This window comes from Aspergillus fijiensis (assembly GCF_003184825.1).
Source record: "Aspergillus fijiensis CBS 313.89 unplaced genomic scaffold BO72scaffold_34, whole genome shotgun sequence".
Lineage (NCBI taxonomy): Eukaryota > Fungi > Ascomycota > Eurotiomycetes > Eurotiales > Aspergillaceae > Aspergillus > Aspergillus fijiensis.
Genome location: NW_024469010.1, coordinates 73,660 through 87,946, shown reverse-complemented (window position 1 = coordinate 87,946; position 14,287 = coordinate 73,660). Strand labels below are relative to the sequence as shown.

The following is a 14,287-nucleotide window of genomic DNA, read 5'->3' as shown; positions in this document are numbered from 1 at the left end:
GGACGACAACGACGCGAAACTCGAATCCAACACTCAGTACTTCCCGGAGCTTCGACACTTACCTCATCTCATCTCACCCCCAACCACAGAAGGTCGGGATTCAAAAGAAGAGGGAATACCGATTCGATTTTCCAACACATCAAAAAAATCCTCAGTCATTTGGATGGTCTCCGTCAGATAATAGGCTAGAGAGTTTTCGAGTATTCTCCCGCATCCGAAACCTTTTGTGACCTGACAAGGGCGCAAAATGACGGACAAGCTCCCCCCTCCGCTTCTGGCGCTGTTCCAGCCTCGCCCGCCCCTCCGCTATGTCACGCCCATCAATCGGGCCCCCGAGGACTGCAAGAAGAGTTCCATCGGTGGGATTGCGCAATTCCTGCCCGAGCTGAAGCAGTACGAAGAGGAGGTCCCCTACAATGCCACAGAGAGCTGGATTCAGCGCAAGTTGCGACAGAAGGTGGAGAAGAAGGAAAACATGGAGAAGCAAGTCACAGAAGGGCTCGAAGGATGTATGCATCTCTCTTCTCATTAGTTCCTACCTCTTGATGAGTTGTGAATCGCCGGTTTTGCTGATATCCGTTGGCCGCGCCACAGATGATCCGTCGAATGATCAACAAGCTCGCGGAGACCCGTTCAGGACCCTTTTCGTTGCCAGACTGAGCTACGATGTCAAGGAGTCGGACTTGGAGCGGGAGTTCGGCCGTTTTGGCCCTATTGAGAGAGTATGGTTACCTGCGTCTCCCGAACGCGCGCTTATCGGAGTAGCTAAACTGACCATCATCAGATTCGTATCGTCAAGGACACCGTAACGCCAAAGGGTTCGAAGAAAGCGCACAGAGGATATGCTTTCATCGTGTATGAGCGCGAAAAGGACATGAAAGGTATTGCTACAGATCTAGTCGCCGATTACCCCGGATGACTACTCCTGGTATAACAATCTCCCGTGCTACTTGATTGCTAACCTAGTGTTTTTTTCTTGACGAAATCCAGCGGCCTACAAAGAGACAGATGGCATTCGCATCAAGGATCGCCGGGTTCTGGTAGATGTTGAGCGTGGTCGGACTGTCAAGGGCTGGAAGCCCCGTCGTTTTGGCGGTGGTCTTGGAGGACGAGGTTATACCAAGGCTCTGCCTTCCCGGCCCATTGGACCTGGATCTTTCAACGCTCCTTCAGGCCCCGGTGGCTTTGGCGGTGGTTTCCGCGGTGGCTTTGGCGGTGGCAGAGGCGGCCGGGGAGGCTTCCGTAACGATCGTGGTTTCGGTCCTCGCGGCGGTGTCGGGTACCAAGGAGGCCGCAACGGCTTCGGCGGACAGGCTCCTCCCAACGCTCCCTCGGGTCCCGGAGGTGGACGCAGTGGTGGCTTCGGTGGCCCCGGTGGCCCCGGTGGCCCCGGTGGAGGTGGCAGATTTGGTGGCCGTGAAGACCGGGGAGGCACTGGTAGCAACCGTGAACCCATCAGACCCCGGGACAGCTTCGGTGATCGCGACCGCCGAGACCGAGACCGGGACCGTGAGGGTGGTGATCGCTACAGAGACCGTGATCGGGACAGTCATCGCGGTAGCTACCGCGACCGCGACCGTGACCGTGACCGCGAGCGCGATAGATATGGAAGCCGTGGCGACGATTACGGGCGCAAGAGATACCACGAGGACGACTCGTACGACGACCCCCGCGCCAAGAGAAGGTACTGAACTGCTTTGACGGAGGGCTTCCTCATTTTAGTATCCAATGACCCGTTTGGTGGTGGGTATTCCTGATTGATCTCCTTTCTCGTCCTCCCGCGTCGACAAGGGTAAGGCCAGCCAACACCGCCTCAGATCATAAGAGCCTGGGCATCAATGAGTCAGTCAGACAACCAACTAGGCAGTTCCCTACGAGAGTCGAACGTCGCAACATCTTTCCATAACATTTGTCAAGAGGTATCCACGGCAGCACCAGCAGACGTCTCATTCACATCAAGTCGGTCGATGTCTACTCCCGCATCAGACGCTTCGCAATTTCCTATCAGTGCTCGTCATACTCTGCTCCCTTCTCTTTCTCTCGTGTCTTCATTAACATTCATGTCCTTTGTGCTTTATGTTTGTTTTGGGCTTTACTACGGCCGTTACTCTCTCATTGTGGGGTAAGTATGTACGTTAGATCTTTAACATTCTCTTCAGGCGGAATCGTGGTTGGGTCGGGACTTGGGACGTTCAGGTAAGAAGATCAGGTAGGGTTTTCCATCAGCAATGACCGATACCAGGGATCTTCACACAGGTAAAAATCAAGGTAATGATTCGTTACTCGCGTCAGGGTATGGTGGATAGTAGCAATAGGTTTTCTCGATATAAATGTCCTCGTAGTATTCTTGCGAAAAGATCCTGGGGAGCTCTGATGGGAGGGAGGTCCTAAGGCCTAGACCCTAGGACCAGGCTGGCCGTGATAGTTTACCTCCTCATTTGGCTTAAGTTCGACTCATTGAAATTAAAAGCGCAGTGCAGTGTCTGTTCATGCTCATGCGCTGGCACCAAACCAGCCTTAAACGCTAAGCCGAGGCACTTTATTTCTATTCTTCAGTCTCTATACACGGGCGGGGAGGGGGGTAATTGAAGGAGAATCATAAATAAAAGGGAAATGAAACTTTTCTAGATGAGAAACAAAAACAATGGTGTATATGAAAGAGACCCGCCCCGCAGACCTGTGGAAAAGAGAGAAAAGAAAAACATGATAAAAGATGATAGGTATTCCTGAGTTGGTTCATTTTTTCTTCTTTCTGGTTCGTCAACTACTCCTCCATGCCATCCTCATCCTTCGCCAACAGCTCGACCTCATTCGTACTCCGGGTCCAGTGCGCCTTCAAGGCGACCCGAAACTCGGAGGAGACGACGCCGAACATCTTGAGCAGCGTCGTCTGCCGCGAATCGAGCACCTCGCCGGCCCGGCACACAGGGTACCCCTCCTGGTCGTCGGTCAGCTCCAGCATCACCTTGCCCTTGACGAGGCGGGTGGGCACGCCCAGCTTGCGGAGCTCGGGCTCGATCGTGTGGCTGACGGGCTCGTCCTCGGCGGCGGGGATCTCCCCGGCGCGCGAGTACACCAGCCCGTTGGGGATGGTGAAGGCGCGCGTGCTGACCGTGCCCGCGCGGGCGTAGTCCAGCGGCCGGAAGTTGTCGAAGTAGTCCGTTACCGTGGCCGGGTCGCGCGAGGTGAAGAGCAGGCCGACGGCGCCCGTCAGCGTCGGCGACAGCTTGTGCAGGTTCGGCGCGGCTTCGTTCTCCGGCGTGTGGCCCAGCGCGACCGCCATGACTTTGGTTTTGCCGAAGAAGAGTCTGTTTTTCGAGGTAAAAATGTTGTTAGTTGAGGGAGGGGGGTTTTTGGGGGGGTTATGCAGGTATCGTAACCGGAAATAGGTTTAGGAGTTTTGAGGTACAACTTACCGGCTATCAGCGAATTCCGTACGCACATCCTTCAGGTATGTGTTGCGCATGTTATCAACCCCAAACACAAACAGGTGGTCGTATTTCTCAATGCATTCTCGGATGTTGGCGTATAGGCGTCTGGTTTGTTCCTTGTGCGACTTCTTTGCGGTCTTGGACTCGTGCACGACTCTGGCACGCTTGGAGCGGGGCATTGTGTCGGTGTGGTGTGGAAGGAATTAGATAACTGAAAGATTCGTAATTTTAGACAGCAACCTTCGTGTTTCCCTGGATATGATGCAGAATGGAGGGCAGGGAAAAGCAGAAATTAAATATGAACTCGGGTTCTGGAAGTGAAGTGGATCCTCCCATCTAGTGATTTTTTTCTTGTCTTTTGACTTTTTTGATAACAGCCGGATTATCGTTGATGCGGGGTCTTATCCGCCCCGACTCCCCGCTAGTCCGCTTGGAGAAACGAGCTGATGGGGATCTGGAAGTCTTTCTCCTCGTTCTGTTCGTCATCGTTCGACTTCCTACACTCCACCTCGCCTTTTGCGCTTTGTTTGGAACGAGGCCGTTTGCGAAGACGAATCAGCATGTCGTAGAGTGTATATGTTGAGCGATTGGTTTGCAGACATACGTTCAATCGAATCTCTTTGTCTCTATCCCCGACAATGCTCGACTTCATGGATTACATCCAACTTGCGTTCGCCGAGGCGACCAACTGGAACCGCGACAATTCATATTCGTCGCTGACAGCGACTGCGCAGTGTGTGTCCCACCTTGTAGCCCCCTTTTATTCATCATGCTCATGGTATTCGTCTAGCGCTCCTTGATTTCTCCACGCCGGAGCGTCTCCGCGTCCATCTCTCCTCCCTGTCCACGCCGCACTTCGCGACGAGCTACACCCTCGGCACGGTTGGTCTGATCGATGGCTCGGTATCCTACCTCTTCAGCACCGTACCCCTAAACCACGCCGCCAGCCGCAGCGCCTTGATTCCTCTCCGCAAGCTCTCCCCCGGCTACCGACAAGTGCAAGCCCCCGTCGCCCCAATCGAGAACTTCCGCGTCGACTCCATCCTCGACGACCTCAACCATCTTCCCGGTAGCGACGATAATCCCAGCAGAAACCATGGCCGCTCCCAAAAAGCCACCCTGTTCCACGCCACCCTCCACCTCCCCCCACCGACCACCCTGAACGCCCTCTTCCTCCGCCGCATCTCCCCGACCATGCAGCTCTCCCTGGCCGTCTGCTCCACGCGGGGGCCCCCGTTATCCAAATCCGCCCCGCAGGCCTCCCTCCTCACACAACTCTCTCACAACACCGGCAAATACAGCAACGAGTACCTTTTCAGCACGGACAACGCCCTGTTCGGTTGGCGCGGCCTCTGGAACTTCGGGCCGGATCCCCGCGCCACTCCCACCGCGTCAACACAGCCATTGTCCCTCCTCTCCGCTGGCGCGGAAGCGTACTACTCCCCCGTCTCCTCGTTGATTGGCATGTCCACCGGGTTACGGTTTAGTACCCTCCCCGCTGCAACGGATGTGCCTTCATCCTCCTCCTCATCTTCTTGTTCGTCTACCAGCAGCGCGAGCAACAGCAGCAACAGCAGCAACAGCAACAACCCCATCTCCACCTTCCCCTACACCCTCACTCTGACCCTCACACCACTAACCGGCTCCCTTTCGACGACCTACTCCCTGCGCGCCTCGCCCAACCTGGCCTTCAGCTCGCGCTTCGGCTTCAACGTCTACAGCTGGGAAAGCGAGATGGTCGCCGGCATGGAACTGTGGCGGAAGAGTCGGCGCGCGGCGCCCGCAGATGATCCCGACGATGACGAGCTGGAATGGGCGAGACGGAAGATGCGCGGGGAGAGACACCCCCCTTTACCTTCTTCTCCGGCAGTCCGGAAGACGGATCCCCTGGGACAACTACACCCGGCCAAAAAGACCGCCGGGCAAGAAGAAGCGAATGAATCCGTCCTGAAAATCCGCGTGGATCAGTCGTGGAATGTGCGGTTGCTGTGGGAGGGCCGCGTGAAGGAGCTGTTGGTTAGTGCCGGTGTGGGGTTGGGGCCGAGCTCGTTTGCCTCGTCGCTCTCGTCGCTTTCCTCGTTGAGTGCGGCCGGCGCGCAGAGTTCCGGGGGTGGTAGTGCCGGGGTTGGGAAGTCTTATTGGCATGGGGTTGGGATTTCAGTCTTGTATTCTTCTTGACAGAGTTTTGGCCGGATGAGAGGCTGTACATATACTGTATTATTGGATTTTACGAAGCGTAGCAATTATCTGAAGTTGGTTATTCGAGACTAAAGAAAATATAGATTTTGTGGTATTTGGATGGACAGAGTCCTCATCGGTATATGCACTTTCATATAGTAAAGGCGGAGGGAGGTGGTACTCCGCCTTGCATGGAGGAGATGCTTTTCACATTAGCCCCTACCAGCAGGGCCAGCATGTCGGATTAGGGGGTTGACGTTGCTGGCACTTTGATCGGGTATCATATCACGTTATCAGACGAGAGTCGTAAGTGCTTACAGACGAGCGTTGATAATGTCGACGACTGGTGGCTGTTAGTTTGGAGACCAAGCATCGATTCAAGGGAAGGAAAAACGTACAGGCAGGCTTCAAGCTGGCACCGCCAACGAGGAAACCATCGACATCAGCCTCCTTGGCCAGCTCGCGGCAGTTCTTCTCGCTGACGGAACCACCGTAGATGATTCTGGTGTTCTCGGCAGCGTCGGCGGAGATGGCCTCGGAGAGCCACTTGCGGATGGCAGCGTGGACCTCCTGGGCCTGCTCGGTGGTGGCGACCTTGCCGGTACCAATGGCCCTGTTGGGAGAATGTCAGCATTCTGAAACTCGACTTGTTACACTAAGAGGTCGGCAACGTACCAGACGGGTTCGTAGGCAATGACAACCTTGGACCACTGCTCCTTGGAGAGCTCCTTGGCGACGGCGTTGAGCTGTCTGGTGACAACATCGATGGTCTTGTTGGCCTCACGCTCCTGTAGATCCCCAACATGTCAGCATACGGTTACCACCACCAAGGTCAAGTACTAGGAGCTAAGCTACAAAGTGGGGTAGTGATGCCCTTCACCCAAAGGGATCCACACAACATACCTCAAGAGTCTCACCGATGCAGAAGATGACGCTGATGTCACCCTCAATGGCGGCCTTGACCTTGCGGGCAATGAACTAACAGACACCAAAACATTAGCCCAAGCCATTGGAAATTATCATATGTGGGGGAAGAGATGTCAATTGGTTGACATGGAAACATACCTCGTCGCTCTCCTTCAGGATGACACGGCGCTCGCTGTGGCCGATGATGGTCCAGTTGATCTTGGCATCCTTGAGCTGCTCGACGCTGATCTCACCGGTGAAAGCACCGTTGGGCTTGTCGAAGACGTTCTGGGAGGCAACGCCGATCTTGTCGGAGGCAGCCTCGCGGGCAGTGAGCAGGTAGAGGGAGGGAGGGGAGATGACCACCTCGGCGGACTCGTCGAGCTTGGCCTTGTTGAGGTTGTTGATGATGGAGGTAATGCTCTCGGCAGTACCGTTCCTTTTGTGGTGATTGAGTGTTAGTTTGGCTCTGATTTGTTTGTTTTCCTTTCTGCTGCTGCAAGCTGAACAGGGATTGGGAGAGGCCGTACATCTTAAAGTTACCACCGACGAAGAATTGGCGAGGCATCTTGGAGAGTTTGGTTGTGTGAGTGGAAGAGACGAGAAGAGAGACGAGAAGGGGGGTAGGTATAGTGGGAGGGTGAATTGGAAGTAGGAATAGTATGAAGGAGAGAAGAAGGAGAAGAGAAGAGGAAGAGAAGGAGAAGAGGAAGACGAGAAGAAATGAATGACGACGAGGAAGACGAGAGAAACACGGAGGGGGAGGGGAGAGCGAGAAGCACGGCGGGGCTCGGGCCGGTGTGAACGAAAGGGAAGGGTTGGGTTTGGGTGGGAGGGTCGATGGCGGGGCTTATCGATAAGTCACTTACTTTCTGCCTCTGAGCTGGCAGCCGGAAGCTTTCCTTCTGCATCAATTCTTCTGCTGCTTCCCTGCTGCTTTTCGCCTTACTGCAATTAGGTAACAATTCGCGTGACCTGCAAAGCCTCAGGGCTGTCGGCTACTTCTCCTCGATTCATGTGCTTCAATTGATTTCAGGTGTATCCATCAAACTAAATTGGTGTTGAAACTAAACTTCTCTGCCAACCTCCAAGAACCACACCCGCTGCAATGACGTTATAGCATACCCACATCCCCCCTTCACCCGAGGAAACGCCCGAAAATTAAACGGAGAACTTAACCGGAGAAAACAACCCCCCCCAATCCACCATTAGAATCAGAAGCACATGAGTAGGTACATAACATAAGGGACTCAGCGAAGATCGTCCAACGGACGATATCGTCGGGCATAAAATGACCCTGAGTCACGGAGTGACATGCGTCGGGGCAGGTAACATGTACTGTCCCACTCCTCCAGGACCCGCGCTTTGAGGTCTAATAGTCTCTCGCGATGCTCCAGTCGCGCCTCCCGATCGTCCAACATCCGCGTTCGAATATCGTTTCGCATCCGTCCGCCATCATAGCGGCCAATTCTCTCCTCGACCAGTTGCTTCATGTCTAACCCCTCGGGAGGAACAGGCGCCTGGATAATCTTGGGCCGATCTCGGGCCGGCCGTGTAACTTCTCGGCTGAGAATGACCCTAGGGTCGTTATGATTACTCTTGGCAGGGACCACATCAATGGAACCAGCAGGGTAACCACTGCGCCCTGTCCCCTGATTTGAACTGCTTTTCTGAGGCTGTTTGCGATAGTGCGTTCGATAAACCTGCTTGGTGCTGGGGGCCGAATGGCGACGGTAGAGACTGCCTCGCCATGGTTGAGGTTGAGGGTTCTCTTCGGCTTCTAACCCCTCATCCGAAGCCTCGGACATTGAACTTTCGTCGTCAAAGTCGAACTCAGACTCCCCATCGCCCATACTACTTGACTCAATGGCTAAGTCTGTCTCTGGCTCTGCGACGGGCATTGCCGCGTTGATATGATTAGGCTTAGGATGCGTGGGGGTATGAGCCCTGGTCTTACCCAGCTCATGCAACTCGGGTGGCTTCAACGGGCTGGGTTGGAGATGAATATTGGGACCTCGATGGACCGTACCCTGTGTGACAGAAGCTCCGCGAGGATCATTCCACATGTTTGGCATCTGTGGGATGCCCCTTTGCGTCTCATGCTCTGTAAGAGTGGCTGTAGAATCATGAGTTCCTGCAGAAGGACGATATTGTGGGTGCGCAGCAGCTGGCATCCCTTGCTGTATCCAAGCCGCCCATTGCTCCTGGGGGATGGGCCGCTGTACTCCTGGCGGGAATGAATGCTGTGGTGGAGGAGGTGGAGGCTGGTGATTCGGCCTGGAAGGCAGTGGCTGCTGGATATCAGCCATGCTTGCGGGCACTGTTCTTTGATGGGTGGCAGGTTCCTGAAGCACGGCAGGCCCTTGGGGAACAACAGACCCTTGATGGACGGCAGGCCTCTGGGGGACGGCAGATCCTGCGTGCCTGGCCAATGGATTGGTTGGAGGAACAGTTTGGCTCAACCTGGGTTCCCTGTTGAACAGAGTATAGCTGCTAGGGGCTTGAAAGGTGTCTCCGGTAGGGGTTATTCTCTCCACAGGTTCATTGACAGAAACCTGTGGGTATACCAGACTTGCAGCCTTCTTCCGGATGATGACTTCTAACGAGACCGTCTCATAATCACCGCGTCGAGTATTCTTGCCCCTAACAGGTTTCTCGTCCTCCTTCACATAGACGCAAGCCCATTCGAATCGGGGACCGCTGGACCTAAGCTCGTGAATCAGTTGGTCGACGTGGGCCCGCTTCACCTTGGACAAAGAATGGTATTGCTCGGCCACGGGTAGCTTCTTGGTCCGGTTGACCACCATGTTCATCAAGTCCGATTGGCTAAGGTTCATCTTCGCTCTCTCCACTTGACTCCATGTGCTCTTCTTCCCGGGGGTGGGGGTGGCCTTGAAGAAGGTATACCCCAAGTAGAAGAGGGGAGCAGCAGCATCAATGTCATTCATGGCAGCTATGCCTCCTGGCTTCGGCGTGTTCTTGTTGGGAGCCTTCTCGGTCTGTACATGGAGCCGGTTCATGGAGTTGATCAAGTAGTCTGGACTCGCTTGATCTTGGGGGTTGATCGATACTATACGAGGGTGCTCGTTTGACTGAACAGGTGGGTGATGAATAGGAGGAACCGGAGGGACTGGAGGGACAGGCGGAACCCGGTTGTCTGAGTTGATCTTCGCCATACTGTAGGAGGCGGGTCCGTCTGGAGTGGATGGATGGGTTCACAGTGAGTGAAGAGTGAGTTGGAGGATGAAGAAAGCAATAGTCACAGCATCAAAGACTTGACAAGAGACAACCGGGGTCTGAATGACAATCTATGCTGAGAATTTCAGCTGGAAATGTTTTGGAAGGGGGAGGGGGGGTGCTATCAAGCACACATGCGTGCGTCATATATACTGAGGAAAGAAGTCCGTAAAGCGGACTGGAGGCAGTCTCCGGCACTCCAACGTCCGACAAACAGGCTGTAAGAATGTTTCAGACCGGGCAGATGCTCGTTGCGTTCTGCCTTGTCATTAGAGAGAATCCCCGAACCTCACGGTTTTCTCAAGAAAAAAAAATCCCCCGAAAGGAATTAGAGGTAAGCCGTGATTTGCTTTTACTGACTGCCTGACTGATTGTCTCTCTGATCATCCAACCAAGCATCCATCCATCCATCCATCCATCCATCCATCTGAGGGCAGCGTGCCTGTGACATTTGCAGGGCGCAGAAAGAAAAGAGCCCGGGCAACAATGAAGGGTCAGGCTGAATTGGATTCGATGATGGATGCCAGTAATTTCCATCCCGCCTCTTTTGTATTCCGTGGTTTCTTTCCTTTTTGTCGTCTTCGTCATTTCCGAAGACCACGGCCTCGTATTAGTATTCTTACGCCTCAGCCGCAATGAGATCTGAGATTGGGGCTACGCAGGGGGTGAGCAATACCAACAGCCAGCTATGTCAGATGCCAAAAGTGAAGTTGAATTTACACTGCTTAATAACTACTAGGTACAGTAACTACAGTACTAGGTATCACCGCGTGGGTTCGAGAGAAATCCCTCAGCTTCACCCCTTCACCCCTTCACCCCCTTTGCCTGCAGAGTGGCTGAAATTGGGTCCAGGCAACAGAAAGCTCTTTTGTAGCCTGCCTACTCTACCTAATAGCCATTCAGCGATCAGTTCCAACACTCCCATCCAACGAAGGTGATTGCCGATTGGGTGGTGGGGGAACTTGCACGGTCAGGATCATGCAGCCAAGCCACTGTGGCGCTTAAAGCGCCCGGCTGCAAAGCTGCAAAACAATTTACAAGTCATCCTTCAACCTCGAAGGACATTGGACAAGACCACATGGATCTGTACTTCACCACAGGCCAGGTGGATCCCTTATCGCGTTGCATATGTATGGAAGATGCCATAGACGCGGCGCGACATACTTCAGTACTTCACTCACTTCCATCACTTCCATCACTTCCGTCACTTCCATCACTTCCATCACTTCCGCTGCACACAGCAAAGAGAGAAGTGACCGCTATTACCCTTTGCCCAGTGCTAAGCTGCCCAGGCCTGCAAGCATCCGCACTGCAATCGGAGGCTTTCCTATTCTTGGAAAACACCGTCTTCGGACATAGGAGAAGACCTTGACATCAACTCTCAGCAGCATTACCCAGGCGACAGCCACGGGAAAACGCGCAAAGCCTCTTTGTACATCCACATGCTGATAGGCTAGTCGAGTTGTGACTCACCCTCTCACTCCTGCAGGTGTAGACACTACCTAACCTTATAGGTTAGGTACCTGTGACCAGGTTCAGGTTCGAGCGATGTAAGGCCCCAGCTGAAGGGCCTGTCATCATCATTGGTCTATGTTAGCTACCTACTAACAATCAGACTTGATTGAATTTGCCTGCTCTTTAGAGTTAGAACTCATTGAAGAAGAAACCCAAGAATGCGATAGCATGGCCAAGGACGAGTGAAGACATGGGGATTGTTGCTTTTTTAGGTATGGTAATATTTCTTTCTTTGTGGCCTTTGTGACTTGACACTCATCAACTCTTTATCAATTCTAGTAAAAGCTCTGGCTTCTTTGTTGAGCCACCGGCTTCATGTCTTGTTCCTGCTTTGTGTCGAGCCAGCCGACACAATGGACTGTTCCCGCAATGGCTTTCATACACTGACCTCCAGCCTTGTGATTCCCGCCGTACTATCAACACCCCTAGAATGAGCCATTGTTCACTGAATCTCTCCCGCATCAACTGCTTTCTTCCTGATAGTTCTTTCAATCTCATTCAAAAGGACCAAGTTAGCTCATTTAAAATGGAGCCCCCCATGGCTTCCTGGGCTATGAGGGGTATCCAGATAAAACGCTAGACTATATGGTCCTTGCTCAACAGAATCACGAACTCATCTAATCCACTACCGAGAGTCATTATGAGTTCTTTTCCAGTACAGAGATGGGGCTATGATTTTCGACACCTTATTGACCTGATCACCCGTGACAGAAAGCACGATCCAAAGTACTTCCAAAGTTACCGGCACATTCGAAAATATGATTCAGAACTCGCTGCAGTCATCCGTGAGCTCCTGGAGCCGGGCACTAAGCTTGCGAGTAATTTCCCAAGCCTTCATCAAGTTCTCTCCCATCGCTATAATGCAGCCTTGGCTGGCCGGGAAACAGAAGTATCCCGATGCCGGCACGTCGAGAAGGATAGCGGCGAGAGATACGATAGCCACCAGTACCAGACTCGGCTTCTACAGCACCCGGAACTTTATGTAGGCAGGGGTGAGGAGGCTAGGAAGATAGGTATCAGATGGAAGTCTCTATGCAAAATACTGAAGAAACAACACTTCGTTATCCGGGGCATCCTCGGCAGTGGAAGTATGTCCCCCCCCATTCGGCACTGTCCTGCAAATGCTCCCGGCTCACTGATGACCCTTTTCTTCACCAGGCTACGGTATTGTCCTCCTTGCCCATAAAAGTGAGTTGTCCCCGAAAATCCTACGCGATTGTATGGAGCGACTTTTTACTGATTCTTCTCTTTCAGGAGACGATGAAGGTCGCTTGTACGCTATTAAGATGGAGAACCTGGTTACAATCGCCACAACGGTGAATTATCACGAGAAATACAGGGTTGTCGGCGCGATTGGACCCTCACCGGTAATGGCGCCCTTATTCTTACAAGAAGATGAACACCACTACATCCCAGTTGAGGCGTACATTCTGCTTCTTGCCAACGAGTGTGGCCGGTTCCCGACCCTTGACTCGGTCTACTCCCACAAGTTATACCAGGCCATCGTGATGTCCGCCCACCTCGATGAGGCCGTTGCCGAAGCTTCTTATACCTCCAAGAACCCTGATTATGAGGAATTGCTCACGCGGAAATTCGGGGCTTGCACCGCCAGTCAACTCATAAGATACAAGAAATCGTCACTGGAGGAGCACATGGTCTGCAAGGTTGCATCTCAACTCCTGGAAGGCGTCGCCTACTTGCGCGACATGCATATCTGCCACGACGATCTCAAGAACGATAATTTCATCATAGAAGAAGACTTGAACGTACGTTCTTTTCCCCCCTCTTCCTTGCCCTCTCATCACGGTGATGGTCCCTGTGCGCGACTCTCATGCTCTCTTCTTTTGCTTCTTCCCATATGAACGACTGCTCACTCGTGAAATTCGGATACAAAAAGACCATCATCATAGACATCGGACTCTACACATTCGCCCTCACCGATAACGACTATCTCAAGGGAGAATTCACCTACGTACCCGCGTACGAAGGCGGCCTCACGCCGGAATTGACCCTCGAGCTCTTTAGGGCTCGCTATATAGAGGAAGCTCAGAAGGATTCGCAGTTCCAGATTAAGCTCCCCCACGACCAGCGGATGACCGGCCTGTGGGTGCTGGCCTCGAATATCTACGAGCTGCTGCACGGAATCGCACCCTGGGAGGACCTCAAGTGGGACCGGCACATCGGCTATGTGCAGGATTGGCGGCAACCCGGGGTTGACCAGACAATCTACGCCGATCGAAAGCAAGCGCTCAACGCACGGCGAAAAAGGGTCATCAACAAAGAATTGCCGCTCTCGGAGATGCTCTCGCAGGACTGCGCCGATGCCATGCTGATGATGTTCGCCAAGGACCCTGGGGACCGACCCACGCTGCCGGAGGTGGAGTCCTGTGTGTGGTTCGGGCAGTGGAAATACGAGTCTGACGATCCCGACAGGTTCAGGCGGCCGGGCAACAGTCTGGAACGCAGGCAGCAGGATCAGCAGGCTCAGCAGCAGGCTCAGCAGCAGGCTCAGCAGCAAGCGCAACAGCAAGCGCAACAGCAAGCGCAACAGCAAGCGCAACAGCAAGCGCAACAGCAAGCGCAACAGCAAGCGCAACAGCAAGCGCAACAGCAAGCGCAACAGCAGGCGCAGCAGCAGGCTCAGCAGCAGGCTCGGCTCCAGGCACTTCAGGCACAGCTCCAGGCACAGCTCCAGGCACAGCTCCAGGCACAGAACCAGACACAGAACCAGGCACAGAACCAGGCACAACAGCAAGCACAGCAGCAGGCACAACTCCAGGCACAACAGCAAGCACAAAACCTGATACAGATAGCGGCAGCAGTTAACCAGCTTATCGCAGACAACGACGGGGACCAAATGCAAGAATAGGCGTGGATCGCTTTCCTGTATTTGTTTATTATCTCCCCCTCTTCCTTTTTCCTTGAAAGGCATTGCTTGGTGCTATGTGGGTTTTCTTATTCATCGGCAAAGCATGGATTTCTCCGGGGTTGACGGAATGTTTCGATATCGGTTTGTGTTA

The 14,287-nt window shown here is 53.6% G+C and overlaps 7 protein-coding genes across 7 annotated transcripts; 3 read left to right on the top strand and 4 right to left on the bottom strand.

Annotated features, from left to right (window-relative positions):
- Nucleotides 1–247: 247 nt before the first annotated feature.
- On the top strand, nt 248–1,691 carry BO72DRAFT_497748 (U1 small nuclear ribonucleoprotein 70 kDa; the record flags this gene model as incomplete). Its single annotated transcript, XM_040948720.1, has 4 exons — nt 248–509; nt 595–722; nt 785–881; nt 991–1,691. The coding sequence occupies 4 exons, from the start codon at nt 248–250 to the stop codon at nt 1,689–1,691; spliced, it is 1,188 nt and encodes a 395-aa protein (XP_040799733.1).
- Nucleotides 1,692–2,476: 785 nt separating this feature from the next.
- Nucleotides 2,477–3,759, bottom strand: BO72DRAFT_529041 (ribosome assembly factor MRT4). Its single transcript, XM_040950223.1, has 2 exons — nt 3,417–3,759; nt 2,477–3,308 (listed from the first exon to the last, which is right to left on the bottom strand). Exons 1-2 carry the CDS (start codon nt 3,608–3,610, stop codon nt 2,765–2,767), a joined length of 738 nt encoding a protein of 245 aa, XP_040799732.1. The 5' UTR covers nt 3,611–3,759; the 3' UTR covers nt 2,477–2,764.
- A 169-nt stretch (nt 3,760–3,928) lies between these two features.
- Nucleotides 3,929–5,723, top strand: BO72DRAFT_478544 (mitochondrial distribution and morphology protein 10). The gene is made up of 2 exons (XM_040947517.1): nt 3,929–4,166; nt 4,222–5,723. Exons 1-2 carry the CDS (start codon nt 4,070–4,072, stop codon nt 5,607–5,609), a joined length of 1,485 nt encoding a protein of 494 aa, XP_040799731.1. The 5' UTR covers nt 3,929–4,069; the 3' UTR covers nt 5,610–5,723.
- BO72DRAFT_449436 (triose-phosphate isomerase TPI1) lies at nt 5,669–7,160 on the bottom strand. Its single transcript, XM_040945022.1, has 6 exons — nt 7,046–7,160; nt 6,675–6,954; nt 6,513–6,587; nt 6,285–6,397; nt 6,008–6,222; nt 5,669–5,952 (listed from the first exon to the last, which is right to left on the bottom strand). The coding sequence occupies exons 1-6, from the start codon at nt 7,081–7,083 to the stop codon at nt 5,924–5,926; spliced, it is 750 nt and encodes a 249-aa protein (XP_040799730.1). The 5' UTR covers nt 7,084–7,160; the 3' UTR covers nt 5,669–5,923.
- Nucleotides 7,161–7,789: 629 nt separating this feature from the next.
- On the bottom strand, nt 7,790–9,613 carry BO72DRAFT_349444 (uncharacterized protein; the record flags this gene model as incomplete). Its single annotated transcript, XM_040940684.1, has 2 exons — nt 7,790–8,912; nt 8,979–9,613. Coding segments are annotated over 2 exons (1,758 nt in total), but the record flags the coding sequence as incomplete, so codon positions are not given.
- A 170-nt stretch (nt 9,614–9,783) lies between these two features.
- On the bottom strand, nt 9,784–10,295 carry BO72DRAFT_157997 (uncharacterized protein). The gene is made up of 2 exons (XM_040939282.1): nt 10,113–10,295; nt 9,784–10,010 (listed from the first exon to the last, which is right to left on the bottom strand). The coding sequence occupies exons 1-2, from the start codon at nt 10,201–10,203 to the stop codon at nt 9,877–9,879; spliced, it is 225 nt and encodes a 74-aa protein (XP_040799728.1). The 5' UTR covers nt 10,204–10,295; the 3' UTR covers nt 9,784–9,876.
- A 1,257-nt stretch (nt 10,296–11,552) lies between these two features.
- BO72DRAFT_158032 (Protein kinase domain-containing protein) lies at nt 11,553–14,278 on the top strand. The gene is made up of 4 exons (XM_040939283.1): nt 11,553–12,355; nt 12,426–12,455; nt 12,522–13,033; nt 13,165–14,278. The coding sequence occupies exons 1-4, from the start codon at nt 11,908–11,910 to the stop codon at nt 14,134–14,136; spliced, it is 1,962 nt and encodes a 653-aa protein (XP_040799727.1). The 5' UTR covers nt 11,553–11,907; the 3' UTR covers nt 14,137–14,278.
- Nucleotides 14,279–14,287: the final 9 nt, after the last annotated feature.

What these genes read in the sequence shown, in the direction of transcription:
- BO72DRAFT_529041 (XM_040950223.1), bottom strand. Translation starts at nt 3,610, where the DNA reads ATGCCCCGCTCCAAGCGTGCCAGAGTCGTGCACGAGTCCAAGACCGCA. An exon ending in ACGGAATTCGCTGATAGCCG is followed by an intron (nt 3,309 to 3,416) that starts GTAAGTTGTACC and finishes CTCGAAAAACAG; the next exon opens with ACTCTTCTTCGGCAAAACCA.
- BO72DRAFT_478544 (XM_040947517.1), top strand. Translation starts at nt 4,070, where the DNA reads ATGCTCGACTTCATGGATTACATCCAACTTGCGTTCGCCGAGGCGACC. An exon ending in GCTGACAGCGACTGCGCAGT is followed by an intron (nt 4,167 to 4,221) that starts GTGTGTCCCACC and finishes GTATTCGTCTAG; the next exon opens with CGCTCCTTGATTTCTCCACG.
- BO72DRAFT_449436 (XM_040945022.1), bottom strand. Translation starts at nt 7,083, where the DNA reads ATGCCTCGCCAATTCTTCGTCGGTGGTAACTTTAAGAT. An exon ending in GTCGGTGGTAACTTTAAGAT is followed by an intron (nt 6,955 to 7,045) that starts GTACGGCCTCTC and finishes TCACCACAAAAG; the next exon opens with GAACGGTACTGCCGAGAGCA. An exon ending in TCCTGAAGGAGAGCGACGAG is followed by an intron (nt 6,588 to 6,674) that starts GTATGTTTCCAT and finishes GGTGTCTGTTAG; the next exon opens with TTCATTGCCCGCAAGGTCAA.
- BO72DRAFT_157997 (XM_040939282.1), bottom strand. Translation starts at nt 10,203, where the DNA reads ATGTCACAGGCACGCTGCCCTCAGATGGATGGATGGATGGATGGATGG. An exon ending in GAGAGACAATCAGTCAGGCA is followed by an intron (nt 10,011 to 10,112) that starts GTCAGTAAAAGC and finishes ATGACAAGGCAG; the next exon opens with AACGCAACGAGCATCTGCCC.
- BO72DRAFT_158032 (XM_040939283.1), top strand. Translation starts at nt 11,908, where the DNA reads ATGAGTTCTTTTCCAGTACAGAGATGGGGCTATGATTTTCGACACCTT. An exon ending in GGGCATCCTCGGCAGTGGAA is followed by an intron (nt 12,356 to 12,425) that starts GTATGTCCCCCC and finishes TTTCTTCACCAG; the next exon opens with GCTACGGTATTGTCCTCCTT. An exon ending in TCATAGAAGAAGACTTGAAC is followed by an intron (nt 13,034 to 13,164) that starts GTACGTTCTTTT and finishes GGATACAAAAAG; the next exon opens with ACCATCATCATAGACATCGG.